This window comes from Centruroides vittatus, unplaced genomic scaffold, assembly GCF_030686945.1.
Source record: "Centruroides vittatus isolate TY-2023 unplaced genomic scaffold, ASM3068694v2 contig_364, whole genome shotgun sequence".
Classification (NCBI taxonomy): Eukaryota; Metazoa; Arthropoda; class Arachnida; order Scorpiones; family Buthidae; genus Centruroides; species Centruroides vittatus.
Genome location: NW_027122188.1, coordinates 5,811,251 through 5,828,405, shown reverse-complemented (window position 1 = coordinate 5,828,405; position 17,155 = coordinate 5,811,251). Strand labels below are relative to the sequence as shown.

The following is a 17,155-nucleotide window of genomic DNA, read 5'->3' as shown; positions in this document are numbered from 1 at the left end:
TTTTTTTGTAAGAAGTCTGCTTCTATTCAAACATTTCATGTCAGTGGATGAGTGAATGAGTAACTGTATCAGGCCAATGTAGCTTTATTATACAGTAGTCACCACTAAACTTAGACCAGCCGCAGTTAACATGTCATCCAATAAATAGGCATAAAAAAAAGTAGCTTTGATTCATTGCATGAATGTTTCACATAATTTAGAACAAATATACAGTAATTAATTTTTATTTTTGCTAAATATCAACTTGATATCTTGCAAGTTTAACAAAATTGAGTTAGTCAAACTTGAGTCACAGGCATCAAAAACCAGACTGCTGCATCATTCGTGTCAATGAGCAAAGACCAGCTGATAATTTGCATTTAAATACTGTTACAACTGTAGAATTTCTGAAACAAATGATTATTTTAGCCTCACTTTAGCCTGCAGTAATCCTGTGAATGATATAAGGTTCTTTTTTAGTTTTATTTATGAACCTTTGCATTTTGTCTTCTGAAACAGCTTTCTGCTGGTCATTGTAACCAGCGGAAAAGCTGTTTCAGAAGATTTAAGGAATGCTATCATTGCTAAACAAAGTCGTGCATGTCTGAGAGAGCTATTAGAAAAGAGCTAATCCTAGGCAAGACAACGGTGCACTAGATTATTGTTTATTACACTAACCATGGCCATGTTATACCTAACAAAGGTGCTGAACATCAGCGAAAAACTTCAAAAGTTGATGATAGGAGTTTTAAAAGAATCGTAAAAAACAAACGCTATGCCACAGATATTGAATGTAACTATAATATGAATGATACAACTGGAAAAAATGTATCTGTTTCAACAACACACAGGAGACCAAAAGAAATGCATTTCCAGTTTTATGCAACACATGAAAAACCTTTGCTAACAGCCCATCAAAAGAAGAAACGGATACAGTGAGCCAAAGAACATCTTTCCTGGTCTCAACAAAAGTGGCATGAAATTCTGTGGTCTGATAAATCAAACTATGAATTATCAGCAACAGACAAAAGCAAATCTGTCATTTGATCTTCCAGTCAAGCTAATGAGCCATCGTAGTTATACTGCTCAGTGAAGTTTCCTGCCAGCTTCATGGTTTGGGGATGTATGAGTGCCAGTGGTACGGGTCAGTTGACATTTGTTGATGGAATGCTTCCTTCAGAGCAATACATTAACATTCTACAACAATATTTACTTCCATCCATAGCAAAGCTATATTCAAATAGAACCTGCATTTTCCAGCAGGATGGGGCCATATGTCATACAAGCAGAAAAACAAAACAATGGCTTGCAGAAAAGAACATAGAAATTCAACTGCACAACATCGGAATGTAAATAAAACTTATGACTCACAAACCAATTACCTAGTGTGAATAACATTTAAGTGACAAACATTTTCATTACCCCTTCTGGGCACTTCTTCAGGTTAATTCTTATTTCAACTAGGCTGGCTGTTGACATTCAAAAATAAATCGAATGGTATGGATTTCAAATACGGTATGCGCATGCATTCTCCATAAGATGATTAAAAAAGGTTGAACATTAAGTTGAGTTGGAACGCAGAGAACTACTGCGCATATGTTTGGTTCAAAATATGATTGAAAATTAAATGTCTTTGTCAAGTATAGCCTGCCATGCCATCAATAGACACATCTCCTTAAAATTAACGGATGTGGTACTGCTGCAGACTTTAAAGATTTCAGTGGCATCTAACCACTTGAGGTGTTCTGGGTGCAGGGTGGTAAGGATAATTCTGGCTCCGGAGAAGTCCGCCATAATATCCAGGTCTGTCACATAAGTGGAGAGAGCAAGTTGTACAGTTCAGTTATAGTTAAAAAGAATTGATTGTCATTTTGTATCAACACTGGTAGATGGCACTGATACAAAATGACAATCAATTGTTGGAAAGTCAAAACTTCAATTGTCAAATAAGTGAAACTGATGAGGATTATTGAATCGGAATGTATTAATCACAACAAAAACATTGAAAAGAAGTACATAAATTTTTATTTGATTATTTTTTAGTGTCTATTGTTTAAAATGGTTTTTATCTTGGATGAATAGTCTGAAAAAAAATTTGTATTTTTAATAATTTTTTTTAAATGTACATACTTCTTAAATGCTTGTGAGATAGTGGCAGGATAAAAATAGTACAAGTCCACAGAGGGAAATGTTGCCAGATTTTCAAATAGGAAAGTCTTCCTGCTCAATGCACTCTTATTGTTTTCAATGCAACCTTATTGAACTTTGTTTTTCTTTTTATTGAAATTCAACAGGTAAAAAAACTTCCTGGAAATATTTTCTAATTACACTTATTGAATAAATAACTAAGGTCACTAAGAGGGCCTACTAATACATTATTATTAAGATTTTTTTTTTGCAATTATTCTCTCTATATAACCAGAATTAGATAACTCATCATAATGTTGATTAGTTTGATGCAAAAGACAGTTTTGTGTGGAAAGAATGTTTAATCCAAAAATTACAATTTCATTGATTTTCTAGTTCTTTGGAAGAATTGCAATAATCAAGAAATACAATTTGGATAACAATATCTTGAATGAAAGTTCAATCAAAATGTAGAATCAAAAGTGTATTAACATTGACTGAAACTCTTGTGCACAATGTAAAGTTGCATATCTATGGGCTTTGCATGGTCACAACTACATTAACCTACTGAGCAGATTTTATAGAATAGAAATCCTCTACATCAGGCCTGGCCAACCCAAATTGTTTTGCGGGCCACTTTGATCACGCGTAACATTACGGTGGGCCACAATTTAGACAAACATGCTTTTAAAAAAGTAAAACAAATACAAAATGAATAAGATTTTATTGTTATACCAACAGTTTGTACTCGTACTTGCACATTATAACGATGACACATGCAAATTTTCATTTAATTGTTTTGGTATACACATAACGGGAAACAAAAGTTTTAATAGCTATATAATATCGCTTAACAGGCCACACAATTTAACGTGATGGGCCACATGCGGCCCGCGGGTTGGCCAGGCCTGCTCTACATGAACCCTAACTGTGGGCCACCAGGAAAAATCCAATGTCAAATACTTTGGATATAGAGCAGTTTCTTTATTATATCTCAAAACATAGGTCTATGGATTTATATCCTTCTTGAACTGACCTATTCAATTATTAATTAGAATCATTATATATTTTAATAAAAATTAATAGAGAATAAGTTAGCCAAAGTTATAAAGTTATCAGTCTGCTAGTCTGACAGACAGGGATTTGACATAATTTTGAAATAACGATATGTTGAACCCTGTTCATCAACACCCAGCCACCCCACTGATGGTCTTGACAAATCTATGATGCACATAAAAACAGACTCTCTTAGTGTTTGCAAAGGAAAAGCGCTACAAACTTTACAAACAACCCAATAATAATAATAAAAAAAATAAATAAAATAAAATTTTCACTTAATTTACCATTCTCCATTAACAGTTTTTCCAAGTTCTTTTTGACGTTTTTTATATTTTCTTTCTTCTTTTTCTTTTTGATGTATTTCTGCTAATTCCTGTAATATTAAAGAAAACAAATTTAATAACAAATATTCTAATGACATGAAAATTTTCCAATTTCAAATGTAATTCTTTTTATCTTTTTCATTTAGAAATAAATGATTTAAATTTATTTCTGAACTTGTAATTTATAGAGAAATGCATTCCACAGAAAAATAGAAATACACTAGTGTCCAAAATTATAGCAGAAAATAAAATCTGTTTAAAAATCAACACCATGAAATGTGAATAGCTGAAACATGTCCAATTGTGAAGCTGGGATCTCATCCAATGATGTGTGAAACAGACCATGGAACCAACGTCAATAGACAGGTGATATATTCATCTTCTTGGAGCCAGGGAACCAGAGAAATTGGATGTGTAGAATTTAATTGTCACATTCCTAGTCATAGATTGCGGGGAAGAAAGAAGGAGTGACACTGATCAATGTTTTTGCATTTATCCAACACCAGGTAAAGCAAAAAAGCAACACTTTTTCAGAGTGGAATGCAGACATGACTGTGTGGATGCAATTGAGATCCTCTCTGAAAGGGAAGAAAAACAAAGATTTTCTGTGAATTATGGGAAAATCATTTGAGAAGGAGTGTAACCCTACCCTCAGGGAAAGCAGTCTAGATTGGGGGAGATAGAGGGTGGTCGACACTCTTGTGGCCCAAATTGCAACCTAGCAACAGCTTGGGAACCAATTGGGATGCAGGAAACCAATAGTTTGGACCAACCAGAAGTCAGAATTTTGGGATAAAATCATATAAAAGCCCAGGACATAAGGCAGTCATCATCAATGTTATCATTATGGAAGCACCCACTTTTTCTTTTTCTCTCTCTCGCATCTTGCGATCAGCATGCAACCCAACTTTGCCAATGTAGGTCCAAAATCTCCACCTGTGGCTGTGAGGCAAGATCTCACTGATGGAAACCGCCAGACATCTCTTCATGCGTGTTGTCCATCCTTGCCAATACCTTCTTGTTGTCATCTTTCTCAGACTCCAGTTTGACACCACCTTAAACATATATTATACATCTCTATTGTAAGCTTGAGTTTATTGTTTTATTAAACGTAAATATTACTGTCAATCTGTGTCAGTGTGAATCTGTGTCCAGTACCACTATCCCTATAGGTTCTAAACCTCTCATGTCACCTGACAGATCATGAGAAAGGAGAGTATTCCTGTCTTTCACTGCCAGACAGAGAAACGTCAGCACAGCCTTTATGGTGATGTTGGGTTGGGGAATCCTTACACAATGTAAATCAGCAAAATGTCATCCTATTACACAAGTGTCATGCAAATGAGGCAAATAGTGTACCCAGGCAACAAAATGTAGTTCTATATATAGAGCAAAATTGTTTCTGATAAATAATTGTCTGTTAGGACTGTTAACAGTGAGGAAATGTTCCTGATACATCAGTAGCTTACCAGGCATTTGGATAATTCATTGCAATGGAGAGCTGTTCATTTCTGCATTTTTGCCATGCACATTTATGTTGCTTTAATTTTGGTAATGTGATTACTATAAAAGTTTTTTAAAATTTTCTATCTATTCAATACAAAATACAATAATAAGTATTACACAAATTGAACATTTTTTTAATGTAAAAATAATTTTTTTTAAATCAAATTAATCAAATAATTAATTGGAAATAATAATTAAGCAAAGTCTATAAAGTCTTATTTTCATGATGCTACTGCCTAACAGAAAATGCAACATATGATATTGAGCATTGTTAAGCCTGAAACATGGTATCATCTATTTTATTGAACAGCCACAGAATAGGTAGCATTGCATTGTCCAATTTACTATAGTATAATCTTTGGATTCAGTTTTCAGTGATTATAATCAATGACCCTCCATTATACTAGCAATAACAGTTGCACACTACTAAGCATCACGACCAAACTTGACCACAGTTACAAAACATTCAGATAATAAATGTTTACTTGGCAATGTCAGATCTATCCATCTATTGGATTCCATTGAAATAAGGTGAACCATGACCCATTACTCCAAAGGACCATTTTCAATAGCTCAATGTTCTGATATGATTGTCCTTTGCATAGGAGATGAGCACATTCATTGTCCTTGACGATTATGGCTAGTAGTCTGCTGATCTGCTGTAAAAACTAATATGCCAAATGACTGCTGAATTAAATTGGGCTACTTTACCACTATGTGAGCCCGCAGGTTTTGAGGGCATAAATTCGAGAGTTTAAAGGGGTTCATGACCCGCAAGTTCGATAGGAAATCGATCGGATGTTGATTACACATCAGATCAGATCAGAAAGAGAAAACAGAAGTCCAAGTCATCGCGAGTCAGCAAATTAGTCATCGAACATTGAATAATAGACTGGCTCAGTGCCAACAACGATGATATAAAAACCTGATCGACTCTGGAAAGAGCGCGATCGTCCAGGAAGGTCTGAATCCAGTGTCTCCAGTCCTGGACATAAGACTGATTCCAGCTTCCATAGACCAGGAGGTCGTCGCATACTGTCATCGGACCACATATCAAGGTATATTGACTTTGTAAACTCTCTCCCACTAGACTGTATTGGTTAGATCGCGATTAGCGATAGGGATATTTTATCTGCATTTTAGCAGTAGTTATCTGCATATCTTTCTTTTATGTGTATCTTTATTGTATGTTCGCTTTTGTTAGTTAATTAAACCGTTATTGTTATTTGTCAACCTGTCTCCTGTCAAAGTAAGGACGCCTGTCAACTTACTGACGCACCTCCCCACTCACTTTTTGCCCTCCTAGCCATCCAACAACAACGAGGTCGGGTTTTACCAACCCGTGCAGCGTAAGTGGTCAGCGAGGTTTTCCCCCCTGACCCTCTGCTTATCTCACACTCGGAACTAAAGACAAAATTCGCTTATTGGCGAGAAAATTAACGAGGGGACGAAATAAAAAGGAGGGAGCAAGAACAGAGGGGTCGTCGTTCGTAGCTCCCTCCTATAGTCGGACCTTTACGCCGGAACGCCGAAATTCTACGAAGCCTCTACGCCGCCGATTGGATTGACTTCCGAATAGACTCTGTTCTCGGACTTTGATCACCTGTTGAGGTATGATGACCACTTATTTGTAAACTCTCTCTCGGGTTCGAACTTTCCTATGTTAGTATATAATATCTCTGTCAATGTTATTCGGTGTAACGGTTCTTTATTCTTTAGTAATAAAATAAGGGTTAGTATAAAATTTGCGATCTCGTAGGAGTATAGGAATATATAAAATGTGCATCGCAGTGAGCAATCTTCTAGCTGGATGTCTGTATTCCCAGGTATCTTTAGTAGGTCAGACTCGTGCGAGGTTATGAGATGTTTTTGTAGTACATGTATTTCCATTTGATTGATAATTTGCTCGATAGGTGGAACGATCAATTGTTGTTCCATAGTTAGGTGTATTGTAGATTGTCTTTGGAAATGTGGTGTAAGGATGATTCCAGGCAAATAGCCAGTACATGCCTTTGGGAGTTTAACTACTCCAGTACCGTTTAATTTTCGAATAGTCGGCGTGTATTTGGATTAAGGCTTCCAAATAATCTAGTGATTCGGAGATGAATTGTATTTGTTGATTGAGCTGTTTGCAAGTAAAATCATTAACTAGAGTCCAATGACTTGAGGTCATGAGGAAATTTCCTTGGTGCAAGAAAAGTACTCCTTTCGTGAAGGTTATTGGTTCTGCGGGCGTTTCCACTGTAGCACAGCCAAAGCATAGGTAGAGGATGCTGATTCGTAGCTAGATCATGGTGATCATTTCGTTTAAAAAGTTCTCTCTCTAGTGGAGAGTATGGACTTTTGTTCTTGGTCTGTTTCCGATTCGGAGACTTCGCTTTCTAGCTCAAGTTCATCGCGGTCGTCGTCTGGTAGTGAAGGGAGTATGGAAGCTAAAATGGCTTTATCCCAAGGGTCGGCTGTTATTGTATCTTGTCCCAGCGATAATATAGATTGGTCAACGGTTTTGCCAGTTTCAGGAGGACCTTCCTTTTGGGTGATTGTCGGTCTGATTCGGTTGGTGAAAATATTTAAGGTTTGTTTCAATTGTATGTTCTCGACCTTGAATTTGTTTGGTAGAGAGTCGTGGATAGGTCGAAAATTAGTGGTTTCGGTGGAAGGTCTCTTTTGGTTAGTCGACCCTTTCTGAAGGCTTCCTAGGCCTCGTGGTTGGTCGTTTCGTCTGTTTTTCCTTATGCCTGCGGGATCGTGTGATCCTTGAGGGTATTCCCTCGCTTCGCGCCCTTTGTAAGTCCGGTCCAGGGCTTTGGCGCATGAGTCGAATCATTTTTATCTCGGGCGCACGAGTCGGTTCACCTTCTTTTTTATATTTAATTCTCTTTTGTCCTTTCCCCTGTTTCTTGTAGGGTTTGGTAGGGGAACAGAAGTGAATGGATTTCCCACTTGGTAGCATAATTCGCTTCTTTGCATAATCAAGAATGAGGCCTTCCTCTTTTATCAAGTCTCGCCCGATTATTCCTTCACATGGAAAGGTAACTGCAGATCGGACGATCCGACAAGCCTTGGGGAATTTGTGTCCCCGTAATTTAAAGGTGGGAACCGCCTTGCCTATGGTGGGGACAGATTGTCCTCTCGAACCGGCAATCTTCCCTTTGGTTCCAAATTTAACAGGTGCTTTACTTTTTATCTTATTTGCTACCTCGTTCTATATTAGCGTTTCGCCGACTTCCAGATCAACAGCAACCTTGACTGGAATGTTGTTAATGTAACATAGAATCACTGGCTTACATTCCTTCGGTGTATACGTTCGTCCTATTCTGCCTTTCCACCTTGTCTCGTTCTCATCTCCCGATGAATCTGATTGAGGAGGAGGAAAAGTTCTACTAGAATTTCCTGTAGGTCCCTTTTGAAATTGTTGACTCCTGACACTCCTCAATTGACCTCTCCAGCGATTTCAATCCTCTGCTGGAGACGGAGATCTGAATCGTACCTCATTTGTATCATTTCCTATGTCGCGATTATGATTATATCGGTTCTGAATTTGATCAGGTTGATCGAATCGGCGACTAGGAGAGTTCGAACAATCTTCGCCTTGCTGGAAGGGCGGATTATTATAGGGATTATTAGCATAGTTTCCTCGATTGTTTCGTCGATTTCTAGAGCCGTTTTGTGGTACATTTTGGAGTAAATCGTCCATTCGGGCCTTTAGCTCCTCCATCGCAGACATTAGTTGAGCTATATTGTCCTGTGAGGGGTAATTTGTTGATCGCTCGGTTTCCCTGATAGTGCGCATGAATCCCCGAGGATGGGCAGTGAGACTTTCAATCGTCTCCTCACTAATCGCGGCGTTGAGAGCATCATCGAAAGTTTCTGCTTCTCTGCTCATCACACGTCTCTGGATCCTGATATCTATCCCATTTAAAAATTGCGCCTTTAAGCATTCGTCCAGCTCCTTTCTCTGAACACGCTGGATAATAGCCGTTTCGGTGGCATCCGCACCGGGTTCTGGCGTGATCTCTATTTCCATGGCGAGTACCTGCAGCCGGGCAGCATAAGTTTGTAGATCCTCATCCCTCCTTTGCACGCACTTATAAAATTTATTTAAACGAAAGGAAAAAGGTTCACGTTCAAAACGCGCTATCATTATTCGTTTAAATTCGTCGAAATCATCTACCTCTTTGATCCACCGGTCTTTCCTAACAAATTCCCACGCTATTCCAGTAAGCTTGAGTTTCGCTACGGCCAGCATTTGGGCCTTTGACCAGGCGGCTACTCTCGTTACATCCGCGAGCGAATCAAAAAAATCCGTAACTCTTGTTTCGCCTCCTGTTTCGCCGGAGAATACGGGCAGTAAAGGAATTATTCCGCCCAGCCCTCCTAGGGTAAGAGGGTTTGGAGCCGGATTTGGACCCGGATGTGGGTTCGCTGGTTGGGGACCGTCCGTCATTATGTCTACCACGTACTTAAATCTAGGTTCGCAGTTAAGTCTATCGGGTCCCTGTATCTACTAATCCGAATTATGGAGATCCTATTTCGACCAAACTTGGCATCTTATTCGAATATCGTCTCTGTCTTATCAACGATCCCTCTCTCCTCCTCCACTCGACCTGACAAATAATTAGTTCCAGACAGGACAAGCCATCCTCGACAGTGGGCACTATTATTTTTTATTAAATTCTAAATAATATGGTACTAGAGATAGGTGTTAAGTACCATCTCTTATTAAATTTAATAATTATAATTAAATTAATATTTTTATTAATAAACAATTTAGAATATTCTGAAAAAAAGAATTGGCCTGGAGTGGGACTTGAACTTTCAATTCCCACTTACCATGAGGATGCATTGGTAAGTGGGAGTTATGCCACCCAGACCTCCATCTGATCTTCCTTTCCAGATATATTTTAGATATACCTGGTTACTTATGGTGCCAAATGGGGATGCCTTCAGTGCCTATAGAAGATCTACAATAATTGTTATATAAAAACTTTGTAATTTCTGGAATTAGTACAATCTGAAGTCAATTTTGGTTCACCTTTTGTCAGGAGCAACCCTGTTCTCAGGACAGTATTTTGTTTCTTGTGTACACCACTGCTTCCAACTGCATGTGATCAGCCTGAAGAGTAGGTGTATTCTCAATGGAATATATACACTAAACAATACTGGAGTAAGGAATGTTTTGGTTTTGGAAAACAGTTACTTTTTTCAGAAGAAATACATATAAGCCATCCTCATTACATATTGCACCTGCTTGTGTTATGTAAATGTGAGGAAAAGATGTAAGGAATTCTTTAATTTTTTTCTGCTGTTTTAATTTTTTTTACCTTACTTTTGTTAATAAACATTAAGCATTAAAAATATACTTATTATTGATTAAACCAAACATTTATTTGTATTACAGATAATTGGTAAATTATAAGTTATAACTCTTATGTTATGTTTGTGTTTTAATATTTTTTACTAGAAAAATAGATTGGTTCATTTTTACTACTTGTTTATACAACTTTTATGCTTTTAATTACAAATATAAAATATTTTTATAGATTTATACAACTACAAGACATGCCTTGCATTCTTCAAAATCATTTGGAAGAAGTGAAGCAAAATGCCAAAACTACTATACAAGATGAAAGGAAAGGAAACATAGGTGAAAAAAATTTTAAAAAGTGATCATAAAAGTAAATCACAATATGTGGTTCCAATGACGATGACTGTAATAGTGCTAAAAGTAGTGATATGTTATATTGTATTTTTACTGTCTTTTCTTTATTGTTTTGTATTTTTTTTTGTGTATATTATTGTTTTTTAAATAAATAAATATAACATATATGATAATATAGAAAAACAAGGATAAATATTATTTTTTCTTTTAGATTAAATAATATCGTGCTTGTTCATTTCAAAATACAGACTGTACCTGACAAAAGGTTAATCAATTTTTTGGGTAATTAATTTTCAGATAATCAATGCTCTACTGTGTATATAATATATGAGATAGTAATATGAAAAATTCAAAATAACATAGATATAATCATCTTCTATAGCACTCAGCCAGCCAGTTATAAACACCATGCTGAGTGCCATGGCCTTAAGTGTCTTAAGTGATGGCCAAAAAATTGCCAATTTAATCCGGTAATTATTTGGCATATTACTAAAACATTGGGCTTTGGAATATTTATACATGTGGAAACTAACTAGATATGACTCCTTAAGCAACATAGTGATGCAAACCTTACTTCTCCTTGCCACCTGACACCTACTAATTTTGGATGATTTCCCATGGGTTTTAGTTTCTCCTGTTTATCTCAGTCAATTTATTGGGACAACCATTTCTCTGCTTGTTCCTACAGTAAATCTTCACTTTCCATTACTGTATAACAAATAACATGGTTGTTGTTGAAGAGTTAAGCTGCTTCTCTTTGTTTTAAAGAAAGCATCCATGAGGTGACAGCTATTTATAACACATTTCTCAAATTCTGTATGCACATGACACTAGATATATTATGGACTACTATTTGCAGGTCAATTGCTTAATCAAAGTTTGATGAATTAAGATAGTTATGAGAGTGTAAATTGACATTTTGATTGATAGTGTGTTTTATAAAATTTAAATTGCATACATAATTTTATTTTAAATATCATTACTTAAAAACATATTTCTATTGCTCAACTTCAATAATTCAATATAAAATCAAAAAATGTTTTTGTGGTTAATACTTGTGTAGTTACAGAAAATATTAATATAGATATTTACCTCTTTTCGTTTTAAAATATATTGCACAGCTTGTTCTAAATTTCCTTTACAACCTCTAAGTGCTACTCTGGCTTCTGAAGGAGAATATCCTAAAGCAACAACTGTAAAATAAAATTAAAGTTTAACAATTCATTCACTGGATACTATAAACTAACTATTAAGAATGTAAAAATATAATCATGAATAGATCATAAATTATTTATCTTAATTAGCCACTAAACATACTGCAGGGAATATGTCATTATTTGAATTTTAACTTGTTCTTTGCTTTTTAAATTTGTTTTTAATCTGAAAATGAAAATAATATGTTCCGAAAACATTAGTCCTTTATTGACATTTTTAACTTCTTTATATTTTAAATGTTTCAATCCCTTTTGATGTTAAAATATCATAAATAGTTTTTTTCCTGATATTCCTATTTTGTATAAAAAAGTTATACAAAAATAATAAATTCAGATAATTCAGATGGATTTAAACAAATAAGATTTTTTATATTGTTGCTTAATTTAATAAAATGTAATGAATTTTTATATTATTGAAATAATAGAGTAAAACTATCAATACTTCATTACTATTAAATAAAATTATACAAAAAATAATATTTTGATCTGTTTCAACATTGCAGGTCACTGAGAGTTATCAATAGTTCAGTAATCTTATTACCATATTTTAAAAAATCTGTCATTCTATCTGTGTATTAGTCTGTCAATTAAACACACACATTGTGATGACAAAGTGAAGAAACACCTAACCCATAGTTTATGATGCATTAGTATTTGATTTCCAAATGACTAGAAACATTCTTTTATCTTTTCCTTTCAACACTCTGGGATTTTCTGTTTAACAAATTGGCATTGGCTTCAATTTAAAATCACCAGTTAAATTACCTCCAAGGAGCAATGTTAAACTGTTTTTAGAAGGCTTATGCCCAGGGACAACTGATTCTTCCTTTGCTAAGTACATACAGGTATCTTTTTCTAAAGTAATCCCATCTTGTCTACATTGAAGATTTGGCAAGGTGAATAAGCTCCATCTTCAATAATTTTGGAGAAAGTGAAAATAAATTGCTGGCAGCTTTTCCAGTAAACTTAATATTATGTAAAGAAGACCTTATTTTACTTGTCAAACCAGTCTTTGCTTGCTACAAATTCTGTAGTATAATCTTCTTTTACTCATTTCTTTCAATCTTCATGCAAACTGAGAGCCTTACCTTGAATAATTGATAAACTGAACGGAATGCCTTTTTGATGTTGATCTTCAATCCATAAAGTCAAAGATTTCTCCATTTCATCTATTACTCTGCCATGTCTTTTTGAAACAATCTTTGAAAAAATATTTCCACAATTTTGAACATATTCCTTAATTTTGTTCTTGTTTTTCATGATTTAACATATTGTCAATTGGCTTGAATTATACAAACGACCGATTGAAGCACAAGATTCGCCACTTTCAGAACATCTAATTATATCCATTTTGTCTCAATCATATGGAGGTTGAGACCTTGATTTCTTTTTGTCCATATCAACACTGCTATATTTTCGTTTTTCACTCATTTATGAATTAATAAGGGCAAATTGTTTCACCAAAACAGAAATGTACGTAAAGTGATAGCACATGTCCTAACATAACCTGACAAGACAACAACTTATCATCAACATGAGTGCTAACTCAAGACATCCCTGCTCAAGACTGAACCTGTGATGCTGAAAATGAACGTGATTAATGTCCAAGAGGTGGGGAGAGACTAGTGACTAATAGTTCACAAGAAGGATAAAATCATTACATGTGCATTTTTCCACATATATTGAATATGTGTACAAAATGTGTACGAAATAGTGAATTGTATGAAAGTAGAGGACTGCATGGAAAGAGATCAGACTGGATGCTCAGGTAGCATTACTGGCAATGCATCTGCACAGTAAGCAGGAGTTGTGGGTTAGAGTCCCACTCTGGGCCGATTTGTTTCTTCCAGAATATTCTAAATTATTTCATAAATATTAATTTAATTATAATTATTAAATTTAATAAGCAATGGCATCTAATGCATCCCTCTAGTGACAAATTATTTAGTAATTAATTAAATATAATCATGGAAAAGTAGCCTGATATAATCCAGTGGTTATTTGGCTTTACAAATTTATAGAGTTTTGTGAGGTTTATTTATGTATATGATTATTCGAGGAAATTTAATTTACAATTTTAGATATTATAAACAAGAAAATAAAAATAGATTTTCAACTCAAATATTAATATTTTTACAAATTGATCAAAATCTTAATAATAATTTATTTAGATTTATATGATTAATTTACAAAATAATTACCTTCAGATAATTTTTTGTCATCAACTTTAAGATCAGATAATTCAGCAGCTGCCTAAATTTAAACATAAAATGCAAAATTTAGTTTATTTAAATTTCATGTTTAAAAATTTATATTAAAAAAAACATATTGTATAATTAAATTATAATTACTAAATAAAAGAAAAATTATATTTTTAATATATTTTTCCATTTTAAATAATATTTTAAATACGAAATTGATTATGCTAAAAAATTTAATTATATGTGAATAAAATTTTTAAAATATAATTTTAAGAGACTTGAATACACACATTCATATTCATTTACATTTATATGCAATTAGGAATGAAATTAATAATGTTTCAAATTATTAATGAGGCTTTGAATCTAAAAGTAAACAATAAAATATTTAGGTTCTTAATCATTACTTATCAATGTGATCTATGTTCTGCAATAGATGCATTACACTTAATTTAAGTGAAAGCTAAAAAATGTGTATTGAAAAATTATTGTTGAAATTCAAATAATTATATTAAAAAAGTTAAACCATACAGTTATTGGTAGTTTTTAATGAAAATGGACAAAACTTTGCATTTTATTGAAGACAAAATTAAATAGTGTGCTTCATTAAGAAAGCCAAAAATATTTCTCTTACACAAAAAAATTTTTGCTTTTATTTTGGCTGAGGTCTAAAACAATAAGGACAAGAAAGTTGTTTTGAATTTCTTGTTCCACACTATTCGATACTGTAAGCTGAGATGACCAGAAAGAGGGCCAAAAGAATTTTTAATTAAAGGAGGTATTTTTTGACTTTCTTATTACAGTTTTATTATAAATTAATGCAAAGTTTTCTAAAAATTATTTAAAAATAAACATATTTCAAAAAATTATATTTATATGAGTATTTTCTTTAAAATGTTTGTTTTTAATGTAAAAAAATTTCATAAATTTAATAGATTTTACAAAAAAGTAAAAAAATTTAAAGTATTAGAAACAGTGATAAAGCATCCTTGTTGTTTTACTGATTTTATTATTTAAATTAAAAGTATGCAAATATATACCAATATTAACTGATAAAACTTGTAATGCTTGACTTATCTTAATAAAATATTGAATAGGTTCAAAAACTATACATGGTTTTGTTAGTTGGTGACTGTAATACATCAAATAATAAATGTTTTGTAATACATAAGATAATTGCTTCTGTAACAGCATCAACAAATTTTGTTGTTTTTCTTTTGATCTTCTCTTAATGAAATCACTTTTGTTTATTTGTGTAACTTTGCATAGATTTATTCCATCATATTTTACAAAACTATTCATAAAAGTTAAAAAAAATTCTCTTGAATTTTTTTTAACTTTCATGTTGTACTAAGAAAGTAATTCTTAGTACAACAATCTGTAACAAAACAATTTCAAGTGATATATTTTGTGAGAATCTGAAGATGTGAGACAATATTTTTGTTAAATTAATACATGGGAGAGAATAGGGTGCGCGAGTTTACCTTCTTGTGAGATAGTTGGTGATAAAAGGAAATAACACCTCCCTGTTTATATATCAACTTCCTGTTGAGAAAGCATACTTCATACATGGAGGACACAGAAGCAAGTGTGAAACAGCTTTAGTTTTCTGTTACATAGGAAAAACTTACCCCCCCCAGTTAGAGGGGATTAGAGGATAAAAGGGGCAGGAATCTGAGTCTCAGGTAGATCCTCCACCCGAAGAGCATAGACCAAAGTTCTGTCGGTGAACCCTCTCATCTCATTGCTCTCATCAATCTCCTTTGAGAATAGTCTCCAGAGAAACTCCCTGACTACTATACTGAAGTCAACTATACAAGAAGACATCTGTCTACTTCACTAGAGGTATTATTTTAGGTTCGATGTAAACTCTCTCTCTCGGTCAATTAGTGTATAAGTAGTTAGATATTTGATATAGTTCATCTCTTAGATGTATTATCAGACAAAGATGCTGATTGTGCTTATATATAGACTTAGTGCTGTAGTTCTAGTGTAACCCTTGATGTATTTAGCTCATTAAACTGTTAGTATTTGTTAACTCACCTAAGACTAGTATTATTTGGAGATTGGACTACCCTATCGATGTATCCATGACTCCACCATTCGTTTAGCCCTCTAATTAGATATTAGACATCAACCTTTGGACGTCTAGGAAGAATTGTGAGTTAAGATGTGTTAAATTAACACTCATAAACCTTAAAAGTCCAGTAGTAAATATTTAATATAAAACAAATGTTTATATTATATGCATTCCAGTATTCACGTAAGGTTTTTTAATTTATAAGATGTGTTATTTCTTAACTGGTGTCAGAAAAAAATCTTAGACTTAAGATTTTCTGATCTTAGGTCAAACTACTAGTAAAAGCCATCTAGTGAGTGGGCTTCATCAGTCCAACGCTGCAAATAGGGTTGAGAGCGAGAAACCTCTCAAGGTAGCTACTCACAATTTCAAGAGAGAGTAATTATATTTCAAAGAAACTATAAAAATACTCTACATGGGAAATAATATTAATAAGAGCTTTTAAATACTTTCAAAATATTCTTGCATCATTAAATCTTGTCAGAAGCAATAATCTAAATTACCAGTATTCAGGTGAAGGGACACCAATTAAATAGTAATACCATCACAGCCAGCTGCACATCATTATTTTGGATCACATGTTCTTAATAATTAAATTGTCTTATTAATTTACTATTCCTAAAAAGGAAGTAACTGAATGTAAAGTTAAATGTGTTGTGTTTTCAGTGACAGATTGGTCTGTAGGCAGTAATTTCACAGATTCATTTGCTAAAATGAATTTTTAAGGTCACTTGAAAGAAACTTGTGGGTTTTTGTAAATTTTCTATAAAAATAGAATGGAACAGGTTTGTAGGTTAGTACATAAATAAAAAGTAAGATAAATTTTCTGAAAAAAATTAAGAGAAACTAAGATGAAATTCAATATCATTACAAATCTAAACACAAATTTGTTTAAAAGGCCTCACACAAATACAAAACTGCATAAAGAAACAAAAAATTTTCCTTTTATTTACAAGATCAATCAAAAATTAAACACTTCTATCAGTAATTACTTAGTAATTTTA

General features: G+C 33.7%; 1 protein-coding gene across 1 annotated transcript in view; it reads right to left on the bottom strand.

Annotated features, from left to right (window-relative positions):
• Nucleotides 1-17,155, bottom strand: part of LOC136975162 (NEDD8 ultimate buster 1-like) — a 74,244-nt gene that overhangs the window by 8,518 nt on the left and 48,571 nt on the right. Inside the window, exons 11-13 of the mRNA XM_067270202.1 lie at nucleotides 14,072-14,123; nucleotides 11,749-11,849; nucleotides 3,450-3,538 (exon numbers count right to left, since the gene is read on the bottom strand). Coding sequence (XP_067126303.1) covers nucleotides 3,450-3,538; nucleotides 11,749-11,849; nucleotides 14,072-14,123 — 242 coding nt within the window. The remainder of the gene's footprint in view (nucleotides 1-3,449; nucleotides 3,539-11,748; nucleotides 11,850-14,071; nucleotides 14,124-17,155) is intronic.